This window comes from Grus americana, chromosome 14 (genome assembly GCF_028858705.1).
Source record: "Grus americana isolate bGruAme1 chromosome 14, bGruAme1.mat, whole genome shotgun sequence".
In the NCBI taxonomy this organism is placed as follows: Eukaryota; Metazoa; Chordata; class Aves; order Gruiformes; family Gruidae; genus Grus; species Grus americana.
The window spans coordinates 8,717,445-8,733,612 of record NC_072865.1 but is presented as its reverse complement, the minus strand read 5'-3'; the positions used below and the strand labels follow the sequence as shown (position 1 = coordinate 8,733,612).

The 16,168-nt window shown below is 42.6% G+C and overlaps 1 protein-coding gene across 8 annotated transcripts in view; it reads right to left on the bottom strand.

The window, feature by feature from the left end:
* Nucleotides 1-16,168, bottom strand: part of SGCD (sarcoglycan delta) — a 342,386-nt gene that overhangs the window by 21,823 nt on the left and 304,395 nt on the right. For all 8 annotated transcript variants that reach the window (XM_054841867.1, XM_054841870.1, XM_054841873.1 and 5 more), the window contains one exon: nucleotides 12,294-12,366. In XM_054841867.1, coding sequence (XP_054697842.1) covers nucleotides 12,294-12,366 — 73 coding nt within the window. The remainder of the gene's footprint in view (nucleotides 1-12,293; nucleotides 12,367-16,168) is intronic.

Below are 16,168 nucleotides of genomic sequence, written 5' to 3'. Positions count from 1 at the left end.
ACAAGTATTCGGTGGCGCGCTCAAAATTTCAGCTTAGCTTTTGAAAGCTAGTAAGTAAAAGCTCATCCAAAGATGTTTCTTTTGATGATATCATTTTTTTCCACTGGAAACTTAAACCTAAAAAAGCATTTAATTTGTTGTGGAATAGTTCGGTCACGCTGCTAGGTTAGCCAGTGCTGTAACCCACTGTAGCCTGGGCTAGGAAAGCCAGTCATTAAGGAAATAGTATGCACTTTGCTTCATTCAGAAACGGAGAACTGGCATCCAGCTAGAGGAAAGCTTCCTCAAAGAGACAGTTATGAAACCAGCCCTCACTTTGGTATCGTACAGACATTTTGACATACTGCGTGAGTCAGAGAAACACTTTTAACGTATGTCTGAGCACCTTGGCCTGCAGAACTCCCATTTCATTGACACCGGTTCCCCTTTCAAGTCACATCAGTTGACAAGGTATGATGCAACATCATTGAAAATGTGCATGTATTTATTAGAGGTTACAGCGTAAAACATGCAAGCACCTTGAAATATATTTTAGACTGTGACAGCAGGCAGAGTGACTGAATATATGTCAGAGGTTTATGATGAACTCTAAAGTGTCTTCATTTAAGAGGCAGCATCCTTTTTTATAGGCATCCTTTATTACTTGATTTATTCTTTCTATCTCTAACTAACCTCTAGACTCATAGATTTAGACTCCTGGTGTGATGTTGCTTGAATGCCACGCACCTCAGAGCTTGACAAAATGTTCTGACAAAGTCATTGCTTGGTTCTCTCTCACTGTTCAGAACAATGCCAATGGATGGAGAGATTAAATGATACCCCCACTGCTCAACTGAGAACCCATAAAATCAACATATTTAGTGAGTGTTTTAGAAAATTTGTCACATGCTAAGCAGGAAAGAGCAGGAAAGGACTAGGAGAGATTTAGTGTTCCATTTTCCACTCTCTTTAGCTGTATTGCCCTTGATGTTTTCAGTAAGACTTTTTTTTTTTTTTTTTTTTTTTTGCAAAGAATTAAGCATGAACTGATGGTGGGGATGAGGAACTGAGCCTAGGTAAATGATGAATTACTCTCGTCTTGATGCATTCATTTTGATCCCATCTAGCAAAACCTGAGCGTTTCTGGAAGTATGCAGGGCACAGATGGGCAAGCCCCAGGCTAAGGCAGCTACCAGATCCCAGGGCTGAATTCAGGACCCAGGTTGTTTGCATTGCCTACAGAATTTAGCCTATTAATACTAATGCCAAAACTGCATTGGTAATCCACATTACCAAAGTTTCTGTACTTCAAAAAGCATTAGTGAATGAAGCCATGCAGTAAGATATACACCTAAAAGCTCTGGATTTGGCGAGGAGCAGAAACATATTGCCCAAACCTCCTGGCACAGCGCGGTTGGGACTTGCTTTTTCCACTGTGCTCCCAGCACAGTTCCTTCTGTCCCGTGGGAACAAGAATTGATTATCTGGTACTGATTGCTTTGGAGGCTTTAGATAGAAATGAACAGCAATTATGAAGGACTTAATTTTTGTACCCTAAAAGGCTCTGTCAGAAATGTTAGTTGTAATTCATTAGAAGTGTATCAAGCAGATAAAAGCCTGTTAAAATCAAGTAGCTTTTAACTCAGGGAACTCTGGATTTCAACTACTGGCTGAAAGCTCAGGATCTCTGCACAAGTTTCTCTGTGCTTTCTAGGTGATCCTTCTGGCAGCACGTGAGTTTCCAAAATGAAATTCTTCAGGTTTATAAAAAACTTCCGTCTTTAGACACAGCTCCTCAGCTGATTCTTGTAAGATATCCTGTTTTTCTAAAGAGACTTTTATTGCAATATGAATTTATTACAAACCATTTCACTTGCACACATTTTCAATCATACCTTGTGGGTCATAAGAGAGAGAATTTAATTTCGGAAACCTTAGGAAGCAATAATAATCTTTAACCTCTGGCATTGCACAAGAAGATACTGCATATTTTCTATCAAAATGAACAGCTCTAATAATCTTCCATTAATATCCATTTATATTTATTACTCCTTCATTAAAGTTAAGACACCAAATCCTTAATAAAAAAAATTAAATTGACATTTTACTTCTTTCTCTGTCTTTTAAAATGTTAATAGTTAAGGAAGTGGACAGGACACGACATATTTTTATCACTGCCACGCAGTTCAGCACTAGCAGCATAAACCCTTTGTGTGTTGCTTTTTGCCCTTATTATATCAAATATAAGCAGATTTTCACCGAGTTCACTGGCAGGGAACATCTCCTTACAGCAGCACATCCCCTCATTATCCAGCCCTCTCAGCTGTTCTCAAACTCACCAGGAGGCCATTTCCCCTCTGCTTTACAACCTCTTTTATGATCCTTGATAGCCTAAGTTTTGGAGTTTTTTGGTTTACTTTCTTGCTTAATTCCCACATGTCACTTTATAACACGTCCTCAGCCAGTCTTCCCACAACTGTCCTTAATGACATGAAACCAGGCAAAGAGGGAGAGAATGTGTTTTTCTTTTTATATTGTGAAAAGCAAGAGACAACTCATGAACCAAGGTCAACTCAACATGAGAAAGAGAATTGCCGCTGAGTTTCAGCTGGTGAAACAGCTGCCAGGAAGGTCCCAAGAGCTTGACACCCATTCATGTTAGCCTAACCCAGGGGAAAGCTTCTCTCCTCCTGCAGCTACTGCCCACAGCCTGGGAGATTTGCTCTATCTCTCTAGAGAACTGAGCTGTATTTCTGAACTTGTTTTTCAGCCTTTCTTGGAGCCACTCACCTGCTTTTTGGTTATTACTGGGTTCAAATCACATTTCTGCTTCCTCATCTCCTGCATGGCCCCGAAGCCACACAACACTGTGTGAAACACACTCCTGTAAGTTTGGCTTCTTCTATCCAAGAACACTATGTCCTTGTGCAGCTGAAGTGAAGCACGGTGTTAATTTACCTGCCAGCAAAGCCGTGTGTATGTACCAAGGTACATATTTATGGCAGCCACCTCTGCTGATGGATGAAACGGTGGCTGCCACTTTGCCTTTCAAACCACCAATGCTCCATCTTTAATATGGTGCTTTCACATGTTTGCCTTCAAAAAACTGCTGCTTTTTTCAGTGAGTCACACCAATGCCAACTCAGCTGGAAACCAAAGCAGGGGACTGACAACTTCAGAAGTGTCAGCAGAATCTGGAAATGAAGCGGTGAAGTCCACAGGCTCTCAACTTTACTAAGATGGAGAAGAGAAAGAGGAACAACCTGCCAGCTTCTGCCTGTGCTGCTGGCACAAGTAGCTTCTGCATTTCCATTTCCTCTCTTTGTGGGACATGAGCATGCAAAAGGTGCAAGATGGGTCACCGACCATCTCCAGTGCAACACTGCTGAGCCAACTCACTGCTGAGCCCAGAAAGTCCACGGCAGCACGCAGCTAATGCTTACACACTAATAATACATTATTATTCTTCTGGATGAAGTAGACACCACAGGAGCAACTATGGGCCGTGCATGGGTCCCCCAAAAAGGACACAGGCTTGACTGCTGAGGGATATTTAGACAGGGGTTCTCATTAGCCACGAGCTGACTCTGCACCTGGAGGCAGCACTGAGTCCAAACACCGTTGGCAAGCAGGGAGTGATACTCCTTTAGTGTGACCAATAGCAACACTATGTATCACTAGTCAGAAATTATCACTATTCAAAACAGCCAGAGGCGCCACAGCAACCCACGGAATAAATCCATACTGCAAAATATACGTGAGGAGTGGAGCAGCAGCGGCCGATGCACGTGAAATAGATAAAGTCAATTCCAGTCATGAGGAAACGACATAGCTACTCCTGCTTGGCCTGGAGAAAACAACTCTATTCCACATGAAGCATAAATTCAGAACAAAGATTCTGTAGGCACAGTGAATATTTATGATTTCTCTTAATAAGATACAAAATACTGCTTTCGAAAGAAAGGATCCCCATTATAGTTACGGACACATTTTTCTCCTCTCTTTAAAAGGGTTATAGAACAGCTATTGATTCCTAACTACAGTCTAAAGTACAATTAGTGTATTTGTAAAAGAGTCCTTTTAAATCACAGTGGACTTGTACAGCTCAAAGTACCTCGCTCACACTAAATAATAAGTATTACTGCCTTGATACAGCCAAACCCTCCGGCATCAGCAGACAGCAGAAGGAAGCAAAACCCTGAGGAACTCCTCACTTGGGCAGGAATCTCAACTGTCCTTCCCTGTTTTGTACCAGGTTAATGAGAAGTCCGTGTTAAACGCTCAGTTTTAAGGAAGCTGGTTTGTAACTGCTGCTCTTCAGCAGGCGAATCCCCAGCCGCGGTTCCTGCGCTGGGCTCTGCACGGCTGCGGGGAGCTCTGTTTGCCAGAGGGCTCCCAGGCTCGTCTGCAAAGTCTCCGCGGGGAGATAGTCCTTCCTTAAAAGCAAGTACCGAGCGCTGAGTAAGGCAAAGATTTTTATTTTGCCTGCTTTGCTCTTCACTTTGGGTTTTAGAAATGTGAGATACACAGCTGGAGATAAGTATAAAGGGATAGAGAGAAATATTAAAGAAAACCATGTATTTTTTTTTACCCAAAAGCAAACATGGTGCTCAGTGGATTATATTTCTCTCATTTCTTTAAGATAAGAACAGTGTTCAAAGGAAAATCTCCTTCTTTTCTGAGCTATTCAGTCATTTTGAACACGATTACATCCTAAATATCACAGTATTTGCAAAGGCTTGGGATCACAGTGATAGGTGGGTGAGGTGCTTTCCTTGCCACCTTTCTATTTACTTCTGTATTTCATGCTCAATATCCTCGGTGCAAATAACTCTATCTCAACTACAAATGTTATGATAAACCAATAGTTATAGAGCCTCTCGCAGAGCACTACAAATGCTGCATCCCAGACCAGCACACCAACTGGTGCAGCGTCTCCCAACTCCCCCACGTAACAGCAGCGCTAGCAGACTCTGCCGCGAGGCAAACACGTTGCCCAACTTGCCCTGAAACAACCGCTGGTTTGCCTGCCCTTCTCCCTGGGTAGTTGGCTGATGATGCTTTTAGGACACTTATAGCAACAGTTAGTCAATAACCTGGAGATCCTATTACAGTGGACACCCCAAAAATGGTCCTTAGAGCCTGCAGACCAGGTACTCCTCCCAGGGCACAAGCAGTAAGGTATGTCACTCCAGAACATGGTAGCCCTCCTTAACCATTATCAAAATGTAAATGAAAGGCAACTTTTTCTATAAACATCTGTGTTCTAGAGGCTAAAGGGTATTTTCATAATTTTCTGTAAGACTTTCCAAAAAATACCACCTCAGGGAGCAGACTAACCTACTAGACAGATACATCGTGTTAGACATGTCGCCGCGTCCTTTCAATCAGCGCATAGTCAATATTCTGTATTATATGAACAACTAATTAGTTTTGCAACGTATTTCCACAGATGTCATTGCAAAATCTATCTGAGGACTGTCATCTGCACTTGAGAGAAGGACAAGCATTGTAATTAAGTATTAAGCCATTTCGCCAGTGTGAGTCTGCCATGGAGTGTGAAATGGCTATAATTCACATTTTTAAGACCTCGCTTTTATTAGCATCTATTTTCTACTCAAGGTTAGTGGTGTGCTGCACAGATAGTTAAAAAAAGCAAAAAAAGCTCACATTTTTGTTATTGAAATGGATACAAGTGCATGTCTGACTGTAGAGATTGGTCACACTGATAGGGTTTCTCTCAAGTCCCAGAGGACTTCTGGCTCGTACACCTTTGTGAACGGCACTCGAAGGTTAGATGAATGCTCTGATTATGGAGCAAGCAACATTCTGCTGTTGAAAGCTAATGACAACCCTGGGTACAACACACCTAGGCAGGATACAGATCTTGTATACAAGAGAGATATTCAATCTGAGATAACAGTCAGGATTGATGATTAATAGCTCCCAGGAAAAGGCTTTGTTTGCTTTAGGAAACTCCTACAGAATAAATGCAGAGAGAGAACAATGAACCAGGCTGTTATATTTTATTCAGGCCCCAGGAAAAGTTAAACTGGTCTCTGTCTGGAGCCATTGCTCCAGTTGCGATTACACTGCCTAATTATATGCAGAAGAGGAGTCTTGTCTGTATCCTCCCACCAACCACCAAATGAGAGGGATATTTCCTCTGCTCTCTATCCCATGGGCTATGCCATTTGGCAGTACTTTCATGTAGAAATCTGCCTCCTTACCTCCGTGTTCCCACTCCTCTGTTTTCACTTGAGGTGCCACATGGTGGCATGCTCTGGTGGAATACGCACGCTCTCGCACCCACGCACTCCTGCAGCAGCACAGGGGACACAAGCGTACCTGGGAAGAGCCACGCAACCCACTGCAGGCTGCTCAACCACAAATTCCAAATGCTTTTCCTTTTTTCCCTAGCTTGAGCTTATCTCATTTTTTACTTCAGCAATATACTGTGTTCGAAACACCTTCGAGCCAAGCTCTCCTTCCTGCCAAGCCTGCTTTCACCATCCGTTAGCCCTCTTTGAAGAGGATCTGCCTGTCTATGGACAGATCCTATTAGCAGCACTGTGACCAGGGCAGAGCCACGATTTACCCAGCTGGGGTAAGTCAGCAAAGCTCTGTCAACACCTCTGCCATTTCCGAGGCGTGTGCCTCCTGACCATCTCATCCATATCTAGGCTTCGCCTAGTAAAAACAGGGAAGGAAAGGACACCAAGAGCTAAATTCCCTCTTTCTGGTGCTGGGTGTGAAACAGGTGAAGGCCATTAAGAGAAGATTTGCTGGGGTAAGAAAGGGGAACAGCAACCCCCCTCTCCTCTTCTTTGCAATAGAAATACTTTAACAGATGGAAAGCCCCAGCAATCATCTGCCTCCTTAACTCCAAGCCTCATATCCAATGGTATAAAGAGATTTTAATACACTGCCCACAAGAAGCCTATGGAAAGACTGCCTGTGATTTGGGAGGGCTGTGGCTTGTCTTCTATAATACATGAATAGGCAACAGCTTTGAAGGGATGTCAACAGGAGGAAAGGCCAAAGCAAAGTGGCCATGGCTGTGAAATCAGTGTGAATTCTGCTCTGAGAAAGTCTCATCCAACAGCAAGCGTTTTAGGAAGCCTTAGCTGTCACGGGAAAATTCTTAGATCAGACATAGTCTCCCAGAATAGAAAATGGAGCGTATGAGGACCTCTGCTATTCCTGAGAAACTCATCAGAATCCACCTAAATTAGCTTGAAGTGTAGAAACCAGGACCCTGTTCTCTTGTTTTAGTTGTATGCTAATAGGTGTGTGTTGACTTTAGTGGAGATATCATATAAATACAACCCATCTGTGTCATATGAAAATAGTTACGCTTGTTGCAATGTGGAAAGTAAAGCTCATCCCAAGGCAAAAGTTTGTTGTCTTTTAAGCTAGTAGGACTACCAAAATTATTTGGATTGCACTGGTATAACAGAGGAAACGATTGCATCCTTTCTGGTAAATCGATCAGAAAATAACACCAGCTAGATACAAGGCTACATTGCTGAAACTCCCAGGAACCCCCAAGTGTTTGCTGTAAACGAAACAGTGTTTTGGTATCACACATGAGTCTTTATAAATGACTTCCATTTCCCACCAATTACTTCCTCTTTCATACCATTCATTTTTTGCATTTCCTCTAATTTTTGTTCTCTTAATGTTTATTAATGTAATGGGCTTTAGACAGGAACATTATTTGTGTTCGTACTTATCGAAAATGTCTCTGCTGCCTTGTGAAACACAGCTGTGAGAAACCTTAACTCGACAAGAATTATTGTTTTGCAAACCGAGTATTGTTACATTAGCTGAGCACTGTATTTAAATTGCTTTTTGTTACAATGGGTCTCACTTGGACTATTTGGATAGTTCAGTACAGTACATGGTAAGGTAGAATTGCACTAATAAAATCAAGCTGCAAGTACATTTCATCTGCCATTTGGTACTTTCAGTGCTTCATAATTAACTTTGGTCAAAAATTACCCCTTCAAGCCCAAGGGATTAATTCTCCCTTAACAATATTTGTGCATTACAGGAAAAACAGTCATCCCTTGGTTTCCTGGCCTTGGATGAGCAGTTTACTGCATTTTCAACCTACAATAATTGTGGATGAATTCCAGGTGTGTGCTTGCCCCTCATGGAGTGAATTTCATGCTGTCTGATTTCTTTTTATTTAACTCTGGCAACAGAAATGCCCTAAACCAGGTTTGTATGCTGCATGTGCCCCTGCCCATCACGACCTAGCCGTCGGGAAGGTACCTAAGCCAGCTCTGAGCCCAGAGACCGGGATGGATGCTATTACACAGCACCCATCTGGTGTACGCCCTCCCAGGTTCCAGCATTTAGCAGTTTAATGACATCCTCCTGATATTTTTTTCTTATATTGAATCACCCACTTTTTAATCCCCCCCCCCCTCAAATTACTTTCCTTCTTCCTTACTCATTGGCTAGTCTAGCCTTTATCCCTTGCCTCGGAAAAGTGCTGATCTTGTGTTTGTCGGACAACTTCTGTTAGCCTCCTTGGCATGTATTTGCCTTTCAGAAAAAGATAAATAGAGGAAGGCAGGCGATTCCTGCCAGTGTGAAGGCAGGTAACAGGCTCTTGCCAAGTTACCTGGGCGCTACTAAAATAATCCAGTGAGAAAAGGTCACCTTTAATTCAACTTTATACATAGGCAATCATATTACCATATGTCAAAGACCTGCATTAAAGAGACAATGCAGATGAGTACAAATATTTAAATGTCCTACCAAATCTCCCAAGCCCTCCTTCTAAACTATTTTAAGATAATACTGAATGGCAATGTTAAACATTCCAAGAATTTGAAAATAATCTGAATTTTTTTGCTTTCCTTTTTAGTGTTTCTGACCAGTTTAGGACCCAATGAACAACTACCAAAACTGTCAAGAATCTGAAATTACTTTAAATAAGTAAAACTATGGAAATTTTCACAGAAGTATATCAAATAGTTTTTTGACCATTTCTAGTCTCAGGTCATTATTAAAGAATATTCTAGATCCCAGACAGAAAACAAGAACCATTAATAACACTCTGCAGGAAACAAGACATTTATGAGCTCTGGCATTTCTACTATGACTGATATTGGGCTGAACATGATTCTTGTTTTAGGACACATGAGTTTCTCTGCAACATGAAGAAGATTCAGAGAAGACTCAGCAACAAAGTCCAGACCTGGCTGAAACAAGCACCAAACCAATTTTTGCAGCCCTGGGGCTCTCTGAATGGCTTAGCATGTGAGGAAAAAGCTCCGCACATATTGCCACCTGAATTTTCTCCATCTAAACCACTGCAGACAAAAGTGTTTTTAAAAGGGCACCCAGAAGAGGACCACCCCTTGCCTGTTCTCCAGGGTGGTAACCATCTTGTAGAGCAGCCAGTTCCTAATAAATGAATAAGGCTATATGAACTGAAGACTGTTTGTCAGCTAAACGGGGGCAGAAAGTCTGTTGAGAACGTGTGCACCATCACTCGAAGCGTGTCAGTCTTTGTGACACATGGGCATGACTGGAGGCCTTTGGGAGATGGGAGGAAAAGAAGGAGAGAAATAGAAGTGACTGGCACGATGGCGTACTGCCTATCTTGCAGGAGAAATCAGTCTGTCTGTTAAGGAGGGGAGGAAGGGAAAGAAGACATACAGATGGTCTGACTCCCAGTGGTGACAGGAGCAGTTGGTCTCCTCTCCTTCTGATACTGACAGTCGCTGTCACCTTATTTTGAAGTCTCCTAAAGAAGAAGTGGGAGTCAGTATGGTACTGAAAAGAGCAAATGGATAAATCACGTAACTAATCGTAACCATTTGGTCCAGGAAGAGTGATGGAGGTTGGTGGCGTCTGGAGACAGCCTCCAATAGCTGAATGTGCACTTTCCCACTCCGAGAACTTCAGCCTAAGGAGGAAAGAAAGTTTGTGCTATTTATTACAGAAAAAGCTCTTTCAGAGTCAAACGAGCTACTGAGTGCATGTTTACAATGCTGCTTTCCTAGCAGCGTATGACAGCTCGGGACCCATAGGCTGCCATCTCATTCAGTCCCATTTCACTGCAGCATCTTTTTAAATAGGCCAAAAGGACACCTAACACACACACACACACTGTTATCAAAATAGGAAGGTGCCAAAAAAAAGCCCCCCCAGAGTCAGATTATTTTCTCTATTAACTCTGTACAGCACCCAAAAGGCACCATTATACCTAAGAAGCAGCCAGTGCTCCAACATGGGCACGTGTAGAGAGAGATGGATGGTTCTCAGTTTGGGGAGGAATAGAGCATTTGCTCTTGGGAAGCTTTCCTTTCTCTACCCAGTGCTACCACTGACTCTTTTCTTCTCAGGGTGATGGAAAAACCACTTAATTTTGCCAAGATAAAATTTTCAGGAGCACACAAAATGTTTTAGGACCCTGCGGGACTTTCTTTTCAAAGTAAATCCTATTCAATTATTTTCCCTTAAAACAAACAAACAAACCAACCCCAAACCCCAAAAAACCCCACCAGACTTTTAAAGAATTTTTTTCACCCAGCCCACTAATTTCAAAGAAAGTCAGTTATCTAACAGCTCTCTACATAAAACAAGTGAAATAACAACATGAATTTAAAGTAGATCAAATATACTGAATGAACCCCTAGCACAGATACTGCCATTAATTTATTTCAATTTCATTTAGTTTAATTCTCTTTGGAACAGAAGCATACTCAACCAGATTAAGGCCATTTTAATTCACATTTGTCCCCTCTAATATGACACCCTACACTTATTTGGATTAAATTCCCCTCCCGTGTTTAGAAAAGTCCTAAGTAACCACGAACTTGGACCTAAATCTTCCATCTCTTTTGCATTACCAAAAATGGGACCTGGTTTTGTAAGTTATTTAGATTCTATTGGATATTTTAACCATGATCTTGATTTTTTTTTTTTTATTTGCTGAAAATGTCAGCAAAGATGGGCTGTGCCAGAAAGCATTTGTCACCTGAACCTCACCTACAAATCCACCCACCAGCTGACCGCTTCATTTGGTTGCTCTGCCCAGAGAAACAGAGGGTACGTGCGCTCTGCACCACCGCACCCTGCCCTCCTGGGCTCCTTCCTCCACAGCAGACGCTGGAGCTGCCCCAGCAGCTGAGCAAAGACCCTGTTTTCTCTTTTTTTAAAGGAAGCATACCAAGATTGAGGAAAGAGAACAAACTTTCGTAACGAACTGAATCACACCACCACTGCACTTCTTGTCTGACATATGATCCCCAGAGTGCAAAATGGGAACAATTAGAGTGATTCCAGAGAGAAACTGAAAGATAGCGATAGACCCAAGGGACGGCAGCCAGGATATTCTTCATCTTCCACGGTGATCTAGCTGGGCCATAACTATCCCTGGTATCAGAGCAGTGAGAGTTACTGAGAGGTCCTCTCCCATCTTGGTGCATCCGCAGTAAATCTGCAGTGCTCCTGCACAACTCCAGCTGTCTGAAGATTGCTTCATCCCCAGCACTTTCCAGGAAAGGAGAGTTTGCAACCCAAGACCTAAGGATAGATGTTCTTCTGGAGATTTTTTCACCTTTTCCCTCTCTCTCTTTTTTTAAGGAGGGATAATTAGAGCATTGATGGCAAACCCTGACAGCCTTCTTGGTCAGAAGATATCAGGAGATTCAGTCAATAATTTATTAGGCCATATGATTAGTCTCTCTTCACAGACTAGTCATCCAAACTAACCTGTAGTGCCACACTACTCTTTTTTTTTTTTTTTTTTCTCTCAAATATAAAATAAATAAAATGCCCAGCATTAGCTTGAGGGCAAAGCTGGCTCTCAGGAACTGTGCTGTTTATTCCCTCCTGATACTAGCTGTCAGCAAGTGGCATCTCTGCAAGTTACATGCATGCACAGGCAGACCCTGTGTGGGTCAGGGAGGGTTTGCATTTCTGCAAGACATAATGCTGGAGAGCTTTATCCTTTTGCCTGCTGCTACTCGCTGTGATTCAGCATGGACTCCAATACTTCCCTGCACAGCCAGGAAAAGATTTCTCTATTTCTTTTCAAAGACTGAGCCCAGGGTAAGCAGAGCACGTTACAGAAGAGAAGCTATGCTCTCATGACCCGTGATTGCCTTTAGCTCGGTCATATCACATGTAAACGCGGCAGGTCCCTTCTCTTCCATGGCATCCCCTTGGTGATGCCTTCCAAGGTGAACCCCCAAGCTCTTATGCAAAAGCAGAAATGATGCCCAGCAGTATGCACAACTCCAACAAGGCGCCACTGAGTTACCGTTAAACCACATTCCAAAGTTTACCTTAGTTCCTTGAAGGGGTCTGCCCTGACATTGGGAGTTTCTATAGATTTAGGGAACACTGTGCCTTCTGCTCCTGAAATCACAAAACAAAACAGAAGACAAATTGTAAACATTATAAGCTGTTATCAGGGGAGTGATTGTCAAATCATACCTAGGTGCAATTTAACCCGTTGCCTGACCCCATTTCTCTCTTGCACACATCCCTTCTGTCCCCAGAAAAAGCCAGACCTTAATCTTCTGAAATTGGTTGCTTTGATTACAACTGGGATTTGCCTGTAAACTGCGCTTCTGGCTGTAAAAGCAACCGCTTGCACCCTGACTGTGGGAAATGTTTGCCGACCCAACTGATGCAGTGAGCTCGGAGAAGATACCCCCTTGGTAACCAGACATCTAATCCAGCTACGTCCCTCACTAATGAACCTGGATGCATGTCATGAAATTATTTCTTTTGCTAGGCTCTGAGAGATACTCAAAGGAGAAACCCAAATTTTGGGTCAATCACTGCAAACGTCTCTCTGGTCAGCCTGTGCTCATGCCTGGGGAAAAGGAGGGAGGTGAAATGCAGCACAAGCAGGTAGCAGGCTCTGCTCTAGTCCCAGCCCAGCCACTGGTTTGGTGTGTGACCCAGAAGTCATTTAACCTCCGCTCATTTCCCCGTTCTCTTAAGAGACAGTGGGGAGAGCAATACTATCCTCATTTGCTGAGTGGTTTTAGATCATGAGCTGTAAACTGCTAGGCAATGTGAACAGCTTTCCTAAGTTTCAGGCTACTGCAATCCTCTTACGTGACCACCTGCATAGCCCAGGTTGGGCCATTTCACCCAGCCATCCCTGCATCGGGTCCGTATTTGTGACCAAGCCATGCTGTGTCTCTCTAGAAAGATGTGCTCTCGCAGTTTCATTGTTTTAAGCCAAAGGCAGCCCATGCCATCCTCTGGTAAGCCTTTCTGCTAATTGTTTTAATTTAAAAATGTGCATCTAATCTGAATTGGTCTCACATCAGCTTTCAGCCACTAAATCTCGTGCCCTCGCATGCCAGCCAATCGGCCCTGCATGAGCAGACCCTCCACCTTCTGTAGATAGTTACTGACGGTGACCCAACCACCACAAACTTCTCTTTTATTCTCTGAAAAGTTACGGCTTTCTGAATCATTCACTGGGAAGCAGATTTTTCTGGACTTTTCATTGCTCTTTTCTGAACCCTTTCCGCTTTTAAAATACTCTGTTGGGGCACAGGAGTCCCCAAGTGCTGTCACTGATGCTCTGTGCTGCAGAATGTCACTTTCTCGCTCCCATTGAAACTTCCAATTAAAACACAGCTAAGAATGGTGTTAACTGCCTTACTCACAGCAGTGCACTAGAAATTTATGTTCGTGTTCTTTAATATACAGCTACCTACTCTATGAGCAAGTCTGACCTATATTCCTAAATTCAGACCTATGGTCTTGTGTTCAGACACACTGTGAACAATTAGTCATTCATTATCTGTATTCATCACAGCAATTTCAGTGGCAGCATGCAAACGACACCAGTAGCATTTTTTTATTTCCTTAATTTTTTCTTTGATAAAGCTGTTGGTGCAAACTACAGATCCTGATCAGACCTTTTACATATACTGTTTGAGCTCTCTCTTAACATGTGCTATTATAATTGTTACCCATGGGCAGTCTGGAAGTCACCACTATAGAATAAAAAAAAGTTCTGAGATGATGCAAAACATGTTAATACAACATCCTTCTGTAACTTCTGTTACAAGTGAGAAACACCTGTGGCTTCAGTAAGACTACACTTTCTTTGCACTGAAATAAATTAACTAAGCTGCCCCACTGTGTTAAAGAAAAAAAATAAAAAACCAGAATGAAAATAAGCACTCTAAGATTTATAAAAGAAAAAAACAACTTTTTAACCCAGAGAAAACCAAAGTAACCTCAAAGAGGACACAAGTCTAAAGTTTGAAGCTTTATACTTGGGAATTGAAGTTGATCCTCTGGCCCAATACAGATATTTAGCTCTTAACTTTACTATTAGCCTTCATCATTACAAGTTGTCAAAAGCAGCTGTAACTTTCCAGCCATGAAGGTTATTATTATCTGATCTGCCCTCTCTCAACGGTTTCCAAATGATTTAAGTCTCTGCTTATCCACACAATTGCCTTGGTTATTAGCTTTGCAATGAAACTTAGCAAAAGATGCAGCCTGCACATATCTGCATAATAAAGCAATCATTTTTGAGGGGAGGAAGATGAGGAAGTGCAGCTGGAGAGGTGCACATAGATATTCCTGTACCCAATCCACCTGTACTGTGTAAATGGTGACTTTATGCTGGTAATTTTAATTCATTTTTACACACTTTTAAGTCAGCTACTTAAGTTATGCAAAGCCCCAAATCACGGCCTGCAAGTAATCAGAAATGCCTGCAGAATAAGGAGAAACTGTAGCATATTTCTAACGACCTGGGGTTTTCCAGGCTTTCATTATTTAATTCAAATGCAGAAAGCAACTTTGGAAACAAAGCCAGCGGAGACTCCAATGCAGTCAGTTCAGGAAGGCTGAAAATAAAAAAGCCTGCTATTCCTTTCATCCATCTCCTTGTTTTCCTTTCCCTACACACAGTTTTAAAACCTTTTCCTGTCTTATTTATTCTCAGATCCATGGAAGAGTCCCTTATGCACTGGGAATAGGAATGAGATTTCCAGACTCTTCTGTTTCTCTCCTTTGATACGAATTAGAAGTGAAGACTACCTGCCTTGATAAGGCTGCCTGCCCTGACAATATAATTTCTTATTATTCTGTTTTAAGGACACAAGATCTCCCAAAGGGCCACCTGTCCCTGTCACTGAGTAGGACATCAGCCACGAGGGGATGCTGAGGGACCAGGACTGAGACATCGCTCCCTTGACTCTGGCTGTCAGCAGCTGAGGGACTCCTTGAGCTGGCCGTGTCATCCAGCCTCTGCAGAGACACTGATAAGCTTTCCTCACCTCACCTAATTACAATTGTGTCTCCATTTCTTTAGCAGGGGGCTCACAGATGAATTAAATACTGTGGAGAACAACTTCCTTTGGTTTCAACCTGCTGCCTGACGATTTCACTGCATGCTTGTTCTGCCTTGGACTGTGAAAAACACTAAATAACCATCCTCTTCTCTTTGTGCTACTGGGAATTTATATACCTGAAATGTACCCACTCTCACCAGCCCTCTCTCTTCCTCACTCAAGAGTCTCGGTCTCTGACTGCGGGATCAGCAGCTCCTTGGACACATTCAGCTACACTGGACATTTGTGTCAAAGTCTGGCTCTTGGCCTCTATCAAATTTCTGAGCCAGGCTGCGCTAGCATCAATGTTGGACTGCATTGAAAGTGAAGCCGTTAGGCTGGAGGAAGTGACCTCATTTAGTGTTTTTACTAAAGGCTTTGGCAAAAAAGAGAAGGGAAGTTTGAGGGAAATGTGCTGTTGACACTGAATTGGGCTATTCTGGCTCTGCAGAGGACTGGAATGTCACGGAGAAAGACCTTAGGGAATGGAAGAAGAGAGAGGGGGTGAAATGTAAAAATATGAAGTCCAAGGTCATGTGCTTAGAAAGTAGTAAGAATTTCTGCTCCATGATGGATGCTCCCTGGATGGGAATGCCCCTGGATAAAGGCTGAGCACTACCCATGATTCATGGCAGAGGGACAGGGCCAAAGGGAAGACAAACATGACATTAAACTGAAAGGCAAGAGGCGAGTCTAACAGGAACATTAAAAAAATCACATTATTTTATGAATCATCAGTGAATCCTTGAACTATTATGTAGCCCCCAGCTCAACCCCAGTGAGGAAAGTGTACAGAGAAGAAATATTGTCATGACTGCAGGAACAGAAAAAGCCTCTCCTAC